This window comes from Megalops cyprinoides, chromosome 21, assembly GCF_013368585.1.
Source record: "Megalops cyprinoides isolate fMegCyp1 chromosome 21, fMegCyp1.pri, whole genome shotgun sequence".
Classification (NCBI taxonomy): domain Eukaryota; kingdom Metazoa; phylum Chordata; class Actinopteri; order Elopiformes; family Megalopidae; genus Megalops; species Megalops cyprinoides.
Window position 1 is genome coordinate 10,965,310 of NC_050603.1, and position 15,458 is coordinate 10,980,767.

General features: G+C 46.5%; 1 protein-coding gene and 1 long non-coding RNA gene across 2 annotated transcripts in view; both read left to right on the forward strand.

Annotated features, from left to right (window-relative positions):
• Positions 1-2,593: 2,593 nt before the first annotated feature.
• Positions 2,594-4,149, forward strand: LOC118769148 (somatostatin receptor type 5-like). Its single transcript, XM_036516171.1, has 3 exons — positions 2,594-2,619; positions 2,879-3,818; positions 4,081-4,149. The coding sequence occupies exons 1-3, from the start codon at positions 2,594-2,596 to the stop codon at positions 4,147-4,149; spliced, it is 1,035 nt and encodes a 344-aa protein (XP_036372064.1).
• A 1,285-nt stretch (positions 4,150-5,434) lies between these two features.
• Positions 5,435-15,458, forward strand: part of LOC118796258 — a 30,051-nt gene continuing 20,027 nt past the window's right edge. The window contains exon 1 of the long non-coding RNA XR_005005877.1: positions 5,435-5,771. This is a non-coding gene — a long non-coding RNA (uncharacterized LOC118796258). The remainder of the gene's footprint in view (positions 5,772-15,458) is intronic.

Here is a 15,458-nt window from a genome sequence, read left to right on the forward strand (position 1 = left end):
TGTCTGTGATCCTTCTGTCTCTCTCTCTCTCTCTCTCTCTCTCTCCCACTCCCTCTTCACTCCCCCCCCCCCCCACCCCCGTTTCCTGTTGCCGTAGAGACCTGAATCTTGGACAGATGTGCTGTCTCTCTCTCTCTCCTGCCCATGGGAACAGCACAATGGATACTGAGCCTTTTAGATTTATCGTTCCCTTTGATTTAGCTGGACAGACTTTATCTGGACTCTGTTGCCCTGGACTCTGTCACTCTGGGCTCTATTGGTCAGGCCTGTCCAGGAGAGTATGGATCAGAGCTACAGATAGAGGAATGTGGCATTTTTCTTGCCATTGTGTCACTGTTCCTATTATGATGTTGTTTTTTTTCTGTCCTTGTGGGAACTGTCACAAATAAGGGTGGGGGAGGGGGCAAAGTTTAATACATTTCATACAATACTCTATTTCTATAAGGGATTCTTTATCTTTGTGATTAATGTTAATTTGGTATTTTATTATAATATGATTAATATAAGTGTGATTATTATTTAATACATTCTGTTATCTTTGCCGTACTGATCTCCTTTATCTTGCTCCAGTGCCATGTAAACCCCCCCAGTGCACGGGTGAGGTGTCACAGGGGTCAGAGGGCAAGGATAGCATGTCCATAGTACCCCTCATGTCTCACTCTGCCCAGTGATATTTGGATCACCCACTTCCTACATTGAAGGGCATCATATATCTGTCCAGTTATGATTCTATAGGTGAATATTTTATTTGTTTTTAAGTGTGTTTGGTTTTTATATATATATATATATATTTTTTTTTTTTTCTGCTGAAGCAAGTGCTGTATCTCTGCCCTGCGTGGCCTTGCTCTCTAGCGTACATTATGTAAAAGGTTTTTTTCAAGAGAAACTCACAGAGGGGTCTGTCTCTTTATTTGTCCAATGCACACAGGCAAACAGAGGGGGGAGCCAGGGAGTGATGTGTGTTTGCTCGTATTGCCAGATGTGCTGCTCCCACGCTCACACACGCACACACACACGCACACGCACAGGCACACACACAGACACACGCCTTTCTCATACTCTGTACACCTTCCCTTTCAGACTTCACGCGCATCCATCTCTTCTCCTCTCAGCCTCCCTGCAGTACCTCAGCCTTTCCCTCATTCTTGGCCCCTGCACCTCTGAGGGAAAGGTGTTTGAGAAGTACCTTCATTTTGGAGGGTCCTATACTTAATATTATTTTTGATTTTTTGATTTTTTAATTTTTTTGCGGTTGTATGTGGCATTTTGAGTGGCCATGGTGGAGTTCCTGAACCAGAACTCCCCCTTCTCCGTCTTTGAGGGAACCTATTATATACTGGTGGCTAGCCTGGGTATTCCATGTAAGTACCACGCTTACACACCACACACCTCACAGTTAGCAACACAGCTACACACACACACACACACACACACACACATATACATACCAAATACATACTAAGTCACACACGCTTAGAAATATCCACACATCCTAACAAACCTACACACACACACATACACACATTAATTTTTAAAAGTCATATACCTAAACACTAAGACACAAATTATGTATCTTTTATGTAATGTATGTCTACAAAACTATAATATATAGTATATGCTATAGTGCTGTTACCAGGTGTGTGTGCATGTGTGTGTGTGTGTGTGTGCGTGTGTGCGCGCGCGTGTGTGTGTGTGTGTGTGTGTGTGTGTGTGTGTGTGTGTGTGTGTGTGTGTGTGCGTGTGTGAGCGCACATGCATGTGGGTGTGTGTGTGTGTGTGTGTTTCTGTATGTTTCCGTGATACTGGGTGAAAAGAATACTCCTCTCTCTGTAAACAGTGAGAATGAATGGATGAGCCACTGTTTCCATTCACAAACAGTTACACAAGCTGTGTGAACTGAGGTCACTAATGAGCCAATAGAGTGAACTTTAAGCAAAATGCAGAAGCTGTTCTGGAGTAATTTTAGTCTTTAATATCTCTGACCAAAATTCACTTAGTATTCACACACCACGAGCAGGTGAAAATAATTACACAATAAAATAAAAATATACATTTGTTGGAAAAGATAGCTGAGATCCTCATTCAAATCAGCTTGACCAATGACTGTATATTATTGCGCATTAGAAAAACCTCAGCTTAGGAGAGACTTATTAGAATTTATTCCCTTTGTAAATTCTGAGGCAAGGTAAATACCTTCCTTAAGGGTACTACAGAAATGTTATACCACAATTTGAACCTGCAACCACAAAGTTAAAAGCCTTTATCACCAGCTCTTACACCACACTGTTGCCCATCTTTTCAATATAATAATCTCTATCAATAATGTTTTAAAGGTGCTTACTACAACTATGGAGTAGTTGACAGAACAATTGTTGGAAAGTAAGTTTTGGATGGGACGTTATATGAGTTCATCTTTCTAAATATGTCCTCAGACATTGTACCTGTTTGTGGCGTAGCAACCTATAAGTTGTCCATTTGATTCCCAGATGGGCCACTGCTGCTGTACCCTTTGGCAAGGTACTTAACCTGAATTGTCTCAGTAAATATCCAGCTGTAAAAATGCATAACCAGTGAAAACTGCAAATGTGCAAAAATGCATCTGTCCTGCTGCCAACAAAGGTGAGGAAAATATGTTCTGGCCGTGATGAAACCAGATTTTAGTTCAGCTGACATACAATAATGACATGAGGAACGGATCGGTCAGACTGGTTTTAATTTAAACTGACAGAGCTTCCCAGCTCTCTCTTCCTCAATCTCTCATTCTGGTTCTGTCTCTCTCTCTCTCCATCTCCTGCTTCCTCTCTCCTCTCTCCACACGCCCAGCCAACCTGCTCTGCATAGCGGTGCTCTGCGGTCAGCGCTGTGGTTTGTCCCGCAGCACAGTGATCTACCTGGTGTCCCTGGCCGTGGTGGACACGCTCTTCATGGTGCTGGGGGGCCTGGTGGACGTGGGGGCGAGCTGGCAGGAGTCGGCAGCGTCCCGGGCCCCCAACGCCCTCCTCTGCAGTGCCGTCACCTTCAACGAGGAGTGGACGCTGTCCAGCTCCCAGTGGATCGTCACGGCCCTCACCCTGGAGCGCTACCTGATCTCCCGGGCGCGCGGCCCCAGGCCCCGCCGCTGCTGCCGGCTCTCCCGCCCGCAGGTGGCGCTGCTGCTGGTGCTGGTGGCGGTGATCAGCTCCCAGATCCTCAGCCTGCCATTGTGCTGGCTGTACCAGACCTGGCCAGGAGGGGGCGAGGCGGAGGTGTGGCCAGGGCTCGCTCTGCTCTGGAGCAACGGCTCCCGGGCCCCGTTGGCGTCGCGGTGCCGGGTGCTCCGCAGCCCCCACATCCCCGCCACGCTCTGGTTCCACCCCCTGCTCGCCGGCTGCCTTCCCATGAGCCTCACGCTGTTGCTGAGCGTGCTGGTGTCCCTGCACTTCCACCGCCGCGCCCGCGCCCTGGTCGCCCCGCGCAGCATCGCCCCCTTCCGGACGACAGGCTCCCGCATGCGCCGCTCCGGCCGCATCCAGCTGGCAGCGGCGCTGGTGGCGGTCTTCCTCGCCCTCCCGCGCTACGTCACGCAAGGCCTGCTGGCCTGGGTGGGCAAGCAGGCGGGGCTGGACAGGGGGCTGGGCGTGGCGATGGGCGTGGCCCTGATGCTGCAGTGGCTCAGCCTGGTCATCCACTTCCTGCTGTACTGCTTCCTGTCGTCCGGATTCCGGCGGGAGACGCTCGCCCTGCTGAGACGGCTCTGCCACGGCGCCACAAAGCCCCAACACCCCTGGACCAATCGTTGCGCCCGTTCGCCAGCTCCGACCCCCGGCCAGCCCTGCCAGGTATGGATGGTCCATGAGGTTCTGCAGGACAGGGGAACATGGCAGGGCTGACTGTTTCCCCTTCAACAGGCAGAAGGGAGGTGGTGGAGTGAGTAACATGAGTGGGAGTGGACAGGGATGGTGCTTTTATCCAATAAACTCACCCATAAAAAGAGAGAGGGGAACTTTCCACGACCGCAGCATTCACTGCATGCTCTTTTTACTGCGGTACCTGGGAGAAGCTCGCGGTACTGGCTGTGCTCAATGGCTTCCTGTCCTTCAGATGTTTATAACGAGGGTGGCGGATGACTCCTTCGCTTTCCTATCCGAAGCTTCGCTCGTCGCCCACTAGATGGCAGGATCGTCTCATTGTTTAGGCGAATCGTTCCCTGCCTCTCCCCCGCGAGGCTGTGGCAGCGTCTGAGTGCGCCCCGAGGGACATCGGTGACGCCAAACACTCCAACTCACCGAGCGCTTGTTTAGATTCCTGTCTGTGTGTTTGAATGATTTCACATATACGTGTGTTTTTATGTATTTATGCATGTCTTTAGCTGTGTATGTGTGTATATACATACGCATGCATGGTTACAATAATTGGCAGAGTTTATGTGTTTAAGGACCAGTGAGGACAGTTGATGCAAACACCTCGTGGGTCATAAAATGAACCGAGGAGCAAGCAAGTTGTTCAGCTAAATCAAATATATTGCCTGCTCTATGTGTGGAAAAACCCGTAAGCACTGTATGATGTCTTGCAAAGGTAATAAATTATGTAATGAAAACGTGCAGTGGAATTTTTCTGCACCAAAAGTGCAAAATAGCTTACAGGGCACTGACACCGGCTACCCACAGTTACTGATATGTTAAACTGAAATGACTGCGGATGGCATGTCCGCATCGAATTCTAAACACGACCTATCCACCTATGCTGATTAGTTAGGCTTCAATTCATTTAAAGATGGGTACTATGAGGATATCTGAAAGAGGCTCATGTAACGTCTGTGGTCTACCAGAAGGTGAACTGACAAGTACAGGCGCAATTTAGTCTGCGTAGGGAAGGTGGGACCGATACACAGGAAGTAGGACTGACATGATGATGATGATGATGGTGGTGATGATGATGATAATGATGATGATGATGATGGTGATGGTGGTGAGCTCCATAAAATAGTAGGGGTGGTCATTTGCCTATCTTGTGCCTGTCCCGCATCGCGGGCTACGCCCAGCGACAATGCGCACCTTACCAAAAGAAGGTATCCCACACTGTGGTTGGGGATCAAAGCACCTTTGGCGGTTTATTTCGAAACCCGTCGACTCCTCACAAACGACCACGTCTTCCGTAAAAACTACACTTCCCAACCTGCTTGGAAAGAAAAAACTACGGGGTCCCGGATGCTACTGACAGCCAGACACGTCTGGAGAAGGTAGAACAGCGGTGGTGGGCAGATACCTTGCGAGTCGGAATTGCGGAGGGCGAGTAACATCGCATATCGGTTTTCTTCATTTCTCTCTCCCTTTCCTTGCATCCCCAGGCATTCTGGACGTGGGTGCATGAGAATTGTTACTGATAATCGTGCGTTTTTTTCTAAGGGAACAGCGACAACAGTTTTGCGCCTTGCTGTCTACCATTTACTATTTTTTTCTCCGTTTTTTTTTTGCCTTTTGCTGGTTTTGGTTGCCATACGTGGTGATTTCAAATAACAGAGGCTCGACTCCAATGTAGCATAGTGGTGGTGGTGGTGACAAGCGGAGGGAGGAGAGACAGACAGAGAAACAGAAGAAAAGGATATTGAAATACTCAGTGGGAAGAATGTCCTTCCCCGCTGGACTTTGATTATCAGAAAATGCTGTGTGCGAAGGGTGGTATCGCTGCCGACGGCTCCGTGACCCAACCGAGGAAGCCAAGAGAAAAGATCGAGAACGTCGCCGCAGCTGCAGCAGACAACGTCGAAGCGAGCCCGAGCACGGCGCTACCCGGTGAGTGCGCTGCGTCTTCTCACCGCGCGCTGTGTATATAACCAATATTTGCATACTTTTCAATCGGAGCCAGATGCGCGGCGTGCTGCGTTGCATTTCACGAGCAGTAGTATTTTTTTATTGAGGGGATTTTTATTAACCTCGTCGCTGCCATTCATATATGATGAGGCTCATGCAGTGACATACACATGCCGTCCAAACAGACGCAGCTGCCCATTAAAAGGTTGGGCTAATTTTATCTGTATCTTATATGTTATTATGGTGACTATTCAAAATCCACAGATATAATTTCATAGCAATTGATTGTTTAGGTGTGACATTCATCATATAATTTACCAGTTTGTTGTTAGTATGTTTATATGGAATATACATATATTTTCAACATTCTTTCTTCATAAACGCGTTTTCTCAGTCTTGCTGGTCGTTGTGTTTAAAAAAAAACTGCCAGAAGGCCAATTAAATATTTATTGGAATTATATAATTGCTCATACTAGATCGTAGACAAATAAGAAAATTTCTTCATTGTAACGAGTACACAAAATTATTTCGTTTGATGATTACCATTGACAAGCGCACAGTTTTCGCCAATATAATGATTTACAAATAGTGCATGTACGGCACGAGCACAGGGCAAATTTGACAGCTGTCTGTTGTAATTTGAAAGCTACGTAGCTTATATATGTAATTAAATCGTATTCCTCGTCATCCGCTCGTTTGGACGCCCGGCGCGTTGATTAAAACGGTAATAAAAGAAGAGACGCTGACCCAGACATCCTGTGCACAGATCATTTTTGAAGATTAGCAGATATCCTCCTCAGACTCGGGATTTTTTTTTTTTTTTTTTTTTGAGTGACAGCTATAGCGGAGGGCCGTGGCCACGAGGCGGCAAGCTAATGATGACCTCGGCAGCGCGAGACGCCGCGCTCATTGTGGCGATAATGACCCCCGTCCAGCCGCGAGACACGGGCGCGCGATCGCCGAGTGCTTGCATTGTGACAGCCTCTCTTATTCAGACCGTCGTGTGCGTAATAACTAACGCGCCCGGCCCGTGTGCGCATGTTTGTGGCATGCAAAAAAAAAAATAAGTGTTATTTAGACCTTTTATAATGATCATAATTACTATCATTATTCTCCGTTTCGGAGAGCATGGAGGGCACATGCTTACAAGTTTATGTCGTTACGTGTCGACTTTTTTTGTGTTCAGCGCACGAATACGCTGCATTCAACACGCAGACGTACCACTGACATTCGGATACTTTGGAACAATTCAGAAACGTCCACCTTATGAAGAGCATCCTTCTTTTGTTGTTCTTATGCTCTCGTCTTATGGACCAACTCAAAGAATTTACCAGGAGACACTGCCAATGTAGAATATCAGTACATTTTCAAGACCATGGTTGTGCATATTTGGGCGCCAGTTTTGTGTGTGAGTGAATGAGTGAGTGAGTGAGTGAGTGAGTGTCCACTATGGCAGCAGGTTTCTGTGGCCAGTCTGACAGCTCACATCTCCATGGCGACCTTTATTAAGAGGAAGCCTGCCTGGCCAGAGCAGCTGGAGCAGCTGATTGGCAGAGAGAGGACAGACTGATGATTGGGCAAGGCAGACCTTGGCTGTGGCCATCATGTCAGCAGTGTCTCTCTCCTCTGTGCTTGTTGACTCAATACACCGAGCTCCTGAACACACAGTGTGCAGGTGCCCGACACACCAAAACTCTGAACGTGCTCCGACAATGGACGCGCTCACATACTGAGCACACTGCAATGAAAATCACTGCAGCATATTACTGACACACCGGGGTACCGAACACCACTGGCTAACTCTAACACAATGAGTCACCGACTAAATGGAGGTGTAGAGAACATATCTACCTTCTGTACATAGTGCAATCCAACACAAACATTCTTAGTACAATCTGGGGCCAAACACAGGTATCAAAGAACGTCTGTCAGACCACCCCTGCAAATGATGTCACAGTTGTGTGTTCTGTGGTAAGGGATAGGTCCCCTCCACCTGCAACCTTCAGCGGAGGTGTTAGCAGTCGGGGTGTCAACCCATTAACTGTGTCACTGATGGTACATGTCTGGGTATATCTGTGTGTATGGATGTGCTTTGTGTGCGTGCGTGTGTGTATGTGTGTGTGTGTGTGTGTGGGTGTGCGCGTGTGTGTGTGTGTATGTGTGTGTGTGTATGTGTGTGTGTGTGTGTGTGTGTGGGTGTGCGCGCGTGTGTGTGTGTGTGTGTGTGTGTGCGTGTGTGTGCGTGTGCGTGTGCGTGTGTGTGTGTGTGTGTGTGTGTGTGTGCATTTGTGCGCGTGTGTGTTTACGTGTGTGTGCCGCGTGCGTGCGTGTGTGTGTGTGCGTGTGGGTGAGAGGAAGAATGAGTGGCACAGGAACAGATGTGTATTATTGTTTATCACAAGGACACAGAGGACTGGCTCACTCTTGGTTCCTCTTCCTTTTTCATTCTCAGTCTCCCTTTATTCCTCTTTATCCTGCCAGCTCTCTCCCCCCCCCCCTTTCCACGCTCCCCTTCTCGCTCACTCTCTCTCTCTTCTGCCTCCCTGCCTGGCTGGCAGCAGCAGTTTTGAAGTCGACTGTGGATAGAAGAAGCTGTGACCCTTGAACCCTCTCTGTGGGGAAAGAGGTAGAGGGAGGGAGGGAAAGAGGGAGGGAGGGAGAGAGAGCGAGGGAGAGGAGGGGTTCATTATCCAGGCTGTGGTGCTGCAGGTGCTCTCTACCTGCCCGGGCTCCTCGGTGCACACTAACGAGCGGGGCTTTAATGAGTGGGTCCAGCCTCAGTTCAATTATTTAGCAGTGAAGGAGAGGATGAGGCACGGGCGTGCTCACAAACACACACGCGCGCACACACACACACACACGCACACGCTCATACACACACACACACACACACACACACACACACACACATGCACGCACGCACGCGACACACACACATACATACAGACACATACACATACACCCACACATGCACATATGCACACAGTGTCAACACCCCCAGACATAGACAATTCTGTCTGAAAGGAAGAGAGGAAGGGACCAGGCATATGACAGGAGAGACACAAGATCTCAGGGAAGCAGCTACTGCTTAACCCTCAGTAACACCTCCTATGAGCACACAACGCACCACACCGGCAAGTGTGTGAGACTGTGTGTGTGTGTGTGTGTGTGTGTGTGTCTGAATGCATGTGTGGATGGAATCAGGTCTTGTATCCCAGCAAGAGAAGAATGCTTTCCAGATAACAAAAAAAAGAAGGTTTTGGCCTGGAATGTTAGTCAGAGCAAACCAAACAACTCCTGCTCGTAAAAACAGCATCCGTGCACTGACCGCACATCTCCAAGCTCAGCAGATCCCACGCCACGGAAATAAGCCTGTCCGTTGCATTTGGAAACGGGGACAGACAAAATGCTTGCCACTGTGGCAAGACCTGCAGCAAAGGAGAGTACACCTGCGATGTGTCCTGACCAGACACAGCTCTCCAGCCTCTGGAACGGAATAGCATGGGAACACATGGGCGTCAGAGATACTGAGGGATCTGGGCTCAGTTGCCTCACATCAGACCCAAACAAACTGGCCAGGATCAGATTTGTTCTCCTTTTAATGAAATGGACACACATGTTCAGAGCTGCAATAAGCTGACGTAGGGGGGGAAAAAACGGACCAATTTTGCCAGGAGAGGAACGCACTGCTCCATTGGCCCATGTGCAGAAGTGTGGAAGTTGAATATGCATGTGTCCTAATTACCGTAGCACCCCCTACTAATTCTCGCTCCCCTTTTTGTATTCCTGTTCCTCCCGTGATTCCAGACACAGAGGTATCATTGATATTTTGCTGCTGATATTGCTGCCTACGTCCTTGTTATTGCTTATGTTACAATTTTGAATGTTTCTCAACTGGCCTAAGTATTAGCTTTTTTATGTTCTTTGTATGCTTGCAGCTATTAGCTTGCCTGATAAAATGCGGAGTCCTCACCTCTTACTAGATGTTCTTTTTTGCCGTTCTAGAGCTGTAATGCACTCCAGAGCTTTTGAGCTTGCCATGTGAGATTTAGCACATTCTCTGAAATTGTTTGTGATTCATGAAAAAATGCCATGCATTCAGAATCCGTTCTGCTGGATTTTTTTTTTTTTTCTCTAAATTGGTCCACGAAAGTCAACCGCGGCTTGCGTTTGAGAGCGCCCTTTGACCTGGAGTTTTTTTTTTTTCTTCCACGCGCGGGATGCTAGTTTAAAAAAGGAAAAGCGGCGGCATTTGAAGTTGCGGGTTGCCTTTGTGAAGGTGGAGCGCTGCGGGGAGACGCGTGCTGCGTTCGGGGGGACGTCGCGTTCCCGCCCGCTCCTCTCCCCTCGCGTGTGGGCCTGTGGCCGCGCTGTGTCTTGTGCAGTGCTGCTAACGTCTTAGCAAACCCCAAATCCGGTGGGCCTTTCATGTTTCTTACATTCCTGTAAATTCCGTTTAATTAGTTATCGCAACAATCCTGGACACTGCACTCTTTCTATCCTCGTTGTTAGAATGCAAACATTGCTGGAAAAAAAAAAAAACATTGCAGTGTTGATGCCGTGTTTTGATTATTTATGTTATTATCTAAAAAGGTATGAAAAAAGTGAACCTAGTCTAATAGTTATTAGAATTAATGGCAGCAGCCTGGGTGACACTGTTTATTTCCTTTTTGGTTTAACTGAACTCCCACATAACACAATGTAGGAAAAGAATATTTGCTGGTCTTTGTTATGATATGATGAAACATGATGAAGTGCTCTCTAACTGAGCCTTTTTCATAACACTTTCTACATACCTCTGTTGTTCTGAGTTCGGTTACATTTACCTTGGATAGCCTGAGCTTGGCAAAACTGCCTCCTCAACTTTTAATCTAACCGAGCACATCTTTTATTGAAACAATCTTTTAGCGCTCATCTTTATTGAACAGCTTGATCTTCAGTAATCACATAGTCCTAACGTTTTTAATATTTTTGTGACACATTTTACATATTAAAAGGAAAAAATGAATAAATAATCATGGGTGGCTGACTGCGGTAAGGGCTCTCGGCTCTCCTTAAAATACACGCGTTTGGAAGAGCGCTCACTGCTGTGACCAGAGAGCTTCCAGTGTAGTGCATGATGTCACGATCATGGCAGTACCACTGCATGGCATGTCAATGAACTGTGATCCAGTGTGTGTGCATATGTGTGTGTGTGTGTGTGTATTGGGGTCAAAGTCAGTTCTGCCGTGGGGTCCTCCACAGTGTCACCAATGGAATTAATTCTTATTAATCTCCACGCAAGAAATTATTCCTCATCAGAAATCAAAGGGGCTTTGTTTATTAACTTGAGTCTGCTCTTTGGCTGTTGTTGTCCTATTGATTGTGCTGTTGGATCACTACTGTACTGTATGATTATATTATTACCTGCACTGTCTTATTTTCTCAACGACCTGTGGAAGGAATATCCTCCCGCAAGAATGATAATGTAATCCAGTGTAATCAAATCTAACAATATAATGTAATCTAATACAATATAATCATTCGCTTTGTTAGCCATATTTTGTGGGTTTTATTTGAAAGTGGTATAATAATTTTATAAGTTAAAGAAAGCCAGCGAAGAGCAGACATTTAAAATAGGCGAGTTAGCCAGAGCTAGCCTGGCTTGTTCCGCTGAAGCTCAACGTAGCAGTTTAAATTAAAATCATTAACAATTGATTATTTGATATTCAAGATTTGGTCCCTATATAAAGATGTGATTTTTTTTTTTTTGCAAATGAAAATCTTGCCCCAGATCTTATTATTTAAAGATGAGACTGATATTCCTTTTATTGGATATAAACAAAAGTTTGAAAATTTGATGCTTGTTGAAAAAGATGGTTGTATCTGTGTTCCATTTAAAAAATAGTTAACATATCAATAAGACAGCTGAATCTAAACAGAAAAATTAATCCAGTAGTTGTCATAAGTGCTGTTCGCTATTACTCACTGCTTTGTCAAGATTGTTTAATGTCAATCAATAAAATAAAACCACATTTTAATTGAAAAACATGACTGTAAAGAGAGAGAGATTTTACTATGTTTAGTGTATATTGGAGTAGGGAGGGTGCACGTGTGTGTGTGTGTGTGTGTATACATTAAAAGTATAATGAAATGTGTGGATTTATTAGTTAATTATTAGACATAATGTCATTACTGGCTAATTGTAGTCACTTAATGTCCATTAAGGTTCAGAAATGTTTAATGTTGCTGACGAGCACAAGCAATTAAGTACTAATTTGTACATAATATGTATTAATTGCTGGTCCTTCAGAGTTATCGAGTTTCAGATTCAGGGCATTTCATCCCTGAGGGCTAAGTGTTTATGTGTGTGCATGTGTTTTTGCTGGGCAGGGGCGTTTGTGAAGGGGGTTTGGGGGATGATATGGCTTTACACAGGATCTGCAATGGAAAGATGCCCCTCTGAAGTGAAAATGGATCAGTCTGATATGAGCTCAAGACAAGCTCATTGGATGCTGAGAGGATGTTATAGGTGAATAGATGGTGAGGGTTTTGACTGCTCCTCGGATGTTGAGATATTCTGCCTGATGCTGCTGGTTTGGGTTCGAAATCTTGGGCCCGGTCCAGGCACTTCAGGGCTCGCTGTCAGCCGCCGGAAACGTGCTCTTTCTCTCAGCGTTGCGTTCCAGTCGAACCCGCAACTCGCAAACTCATATTGCCCAGAAAACAGAAGGAGAATCTCTGTGGTCTATGGCACCCTGGGGAGAGCAGTCACATGCTGCTGTTAGATAGAGTTTACTAAAGCAGCCTGATATGACCGTCTTAATGTGGCACACGCTGCCTTCCTCTCTCTCTCTCTCTCTCTCTCTCTCTCTCTCTCTCTCTCTCTCTCTCTCCCACTCTGTCTCTCTCCCTCACCCGCTCTGTCTCTGTATCTCACGTAAGCATACCACCCCCCCCCCCCACCCCCACTGCCACCCCCACCCCCCATTCCAAGCTAACTGACTAACCACCAGGCCAGGCGTTGCTATAGAAACGGATAGTTTGAGATTAGGGATGGTGAGAAGAGTGCAGAGTGTGTGTGTGTGTGTGTGTGTGTGTGTGTGTTCGGATGTGTGCATGTTCAGGCATGTGTGCTTATGTGTGTGTATATATATGAGTGTGTGTGTTAAATAATGTGCAAGTGTGTGTGCATATGCCTGTGTGTATGTGTGTGTACATGTGTGCTTGTATGTGTGTGTGTGTGTGTGTGTGTGTGTGTGGATGTGGGTGTGTTTCACTGGGGGGATGTTGGGGTTTTGGCCTCCTCAGCACACTGACACATAAGATGAATTTTTCATGACAGGCCTCTGAAGACACAGAGGGCAGGAGCAGTGAAAGAGAGAGGGAGAGAGAGAGAGAGGAGAGTGGGGAAAACAGAGGTGAAAAGGAGGGGGAAACCAAAAGCGGGGAAAGGTGTGTAGAGCAGAGAGTTCAGTGTAAGTCAGAGCACTCCAGTACGGTTCAGTATGGTCCAGTGTGCTGACTGAACCAGTAGATGAATCCAGTGTTCCATGGACGTGAGCAGACCCACCTGTTCTGCAGGTGTACATCCTGTCCCTTCACATCTGCTGCTCTGTCCCGGTAACCTGCTGTAGGACAGTACAGCCAAGCCCCCCGGGGGCCCTCTGAAATCTCCCTCACTGTTCACAAGTAACGCTGGATTTGAGCTGGGCCCAGACCCAAGCTCAGCGCAGACAAAACAAGAACAGATTTCTGAATTTTGTAGAAAAATATCTCCGGTTTTTGAAAAGGCTGAAAACTTGTTTTGTGGAGTACAGGGAGGACTTTGGAATCTGCGCGGGTTGGGGGAGTTGGCACATTTGTTTCCCTAATGAAGCGGCCCTGTTTGGCCCCACGGAGACTAGAGCACAGCTCTTGTTATTTCTGCGTCTGGCCTGTTTTTGTGAGTTTGATTTTTGTTTTGTTTCCTCCGAGGTGCGGACCAGCACTCGCCCATACTTAAAGGAGAACTCTGGTCAAAAATTTAAACCTGACATTACCTGACGTTGTACCAAGATCTTAAATATGCCATTGAGGCCTCTGGACCATTGCTGTAAGCACAGAACCCAGTCCTCCTCTAGTCTGTGACATTGGCTGGCTGACTACCCGCCAGAGATTTTCAGTAAAGTGAACACAAAATAATAAAAAAAATATTGTTTTGATAGGGATTTCTCAGCATTAGAAGACTCTGTATTTGACAGAATCCAGTTAATGTTTTAGCTGTTTGAAACTGTTGAAGAGCAGGAACAGCCGTTAATGACAGGACTCAGGACTGATGATGTCACTGCAGTAGGAAGTTGAGTGGGAGTCTCACAGGAAGTGAAGCCTTTGTCTTTATTAAAGTCGTTAGCCCATATAGGGTTATTATTTATGGTCCTTTATCTCAATATGGCTCGTCTGGATTAGTACACTGCCAGCAAGATGATTAGCAACAAGGGTCAGTCTTAAAAGATCATCATTAAAAGATAGTCAAACTATATATATATACTTATTATATATTTTGTCAGCAACCACAGATAACATAATTGAAATTTTGGCAAATGGCGTCTGGTCCATACCAAAGAAAAGCGAAAATTACATTACTTCAAAATTCTGAACATGGCTTATTCTGTGAAGAGCAGCATGTTCACAAGGGAGGCTCTGTGGATGATTCACAGAAGCAACACACATGCTGATGAGAAAAGTTTGTTCTGGGGAGCTATACCTGGGCACAGGCAGCCAGAAAGTTCAGTTTTGGTCTCCTAAGTACACACGGTTCTATATGTACCAGTGGGATGAATATAGAGAAGGGGGTTACGAATAGTTGCCCTCTCTAACCCTGGAAAGTAGCCTCCAGTTCAGCTTAATGTATGTGGGTACAATACATGGCTGGTATTGAAATGATTTAAGTGGACAAATGGTCTGTTTATTAAACTCCTGAGTGATCTTCAAGTGCCTTTTAATGTAGGGCAGACGCCAGCTCCAAATGAGATTAATTTGCTTATAAAAACCATTCACTTTTACTACAATGCTCTGCAATCACCCTGCTTCACTGCAGCGTATTGTGCCATTAGAGCTTGCACCAATACCGATGGAAGCCTCGGAGCACGAGTGTCACCGCAGTGCGATTCAGTGAGATTGTAACTTTTGTCGTCTGAAGAATTGTCACAGTTTTTGTGCATGTGTGTGCGTCTGTTCATGTTCTGGGTTTTGAAGCATGTGCTTGACGTGCTCGTGCTGCAGTTGTCAGAGCGATGGGCTAGAGGACCTGAACGTTGCGTGTTCGTACCCGAACACCACTGCTGTAACGTTGAAGAGGCAGTCGGATTGCATGAAGCCTGTTCTGGGAATCTGCGCTGATTCAGTGAAATATTTAAGTCTTGCCTTTATGCCACCTCTCCTTCTCTCTCTGGGTCTCTCTGTTCTCTGTCTTTCTTAATTTCTCAGCTGTTGTCTCCCTCTGATTCTTTCTCTCCCTCTCTCACTCCCTTCTTGCTCCATCTCTGTGTCTGTCTTTTTCTGTCTTTCTCCCTCTCTCTCTCTCCCTCCCTCTCTCTCTCTCTCTCTCTCTCCCTCTCTGTCTCTCTCTCCCTCCCTCTCTCTCTCCCCCTCTCTCTCTCTCCCTCTCTCCCTCCCTCTCTCTCCCTCTCTCCCTCCCTCACTCTCTCT

What these genes read in the sequence shown, in the direction of transcription:
- LOC118769148 (XM_036516171.1), top strand. Translation starts at nt 2,594, where the DNA reads ATGCATCTGTCCTGCTGCCAACAAAG. An exon ending in CTGTCCTGCTGCCAACAAAG is followed by an intron (nt 2,620 to 2,878) that starts GTGAGGAAAATA and finishes TTTGTCCCGCAG; the next exon opens with CACAGTGATCTACCTGGTGT. An exon ending in CCCCCGGCCAGCCCTGCCAG is followed by an intron (nt 3,819 to 4,080) that starts GTATGGATGGTC and finishes CCTGTCCTTCAG; the next exon opens with ATGTTTATAACGAGGGTGGC.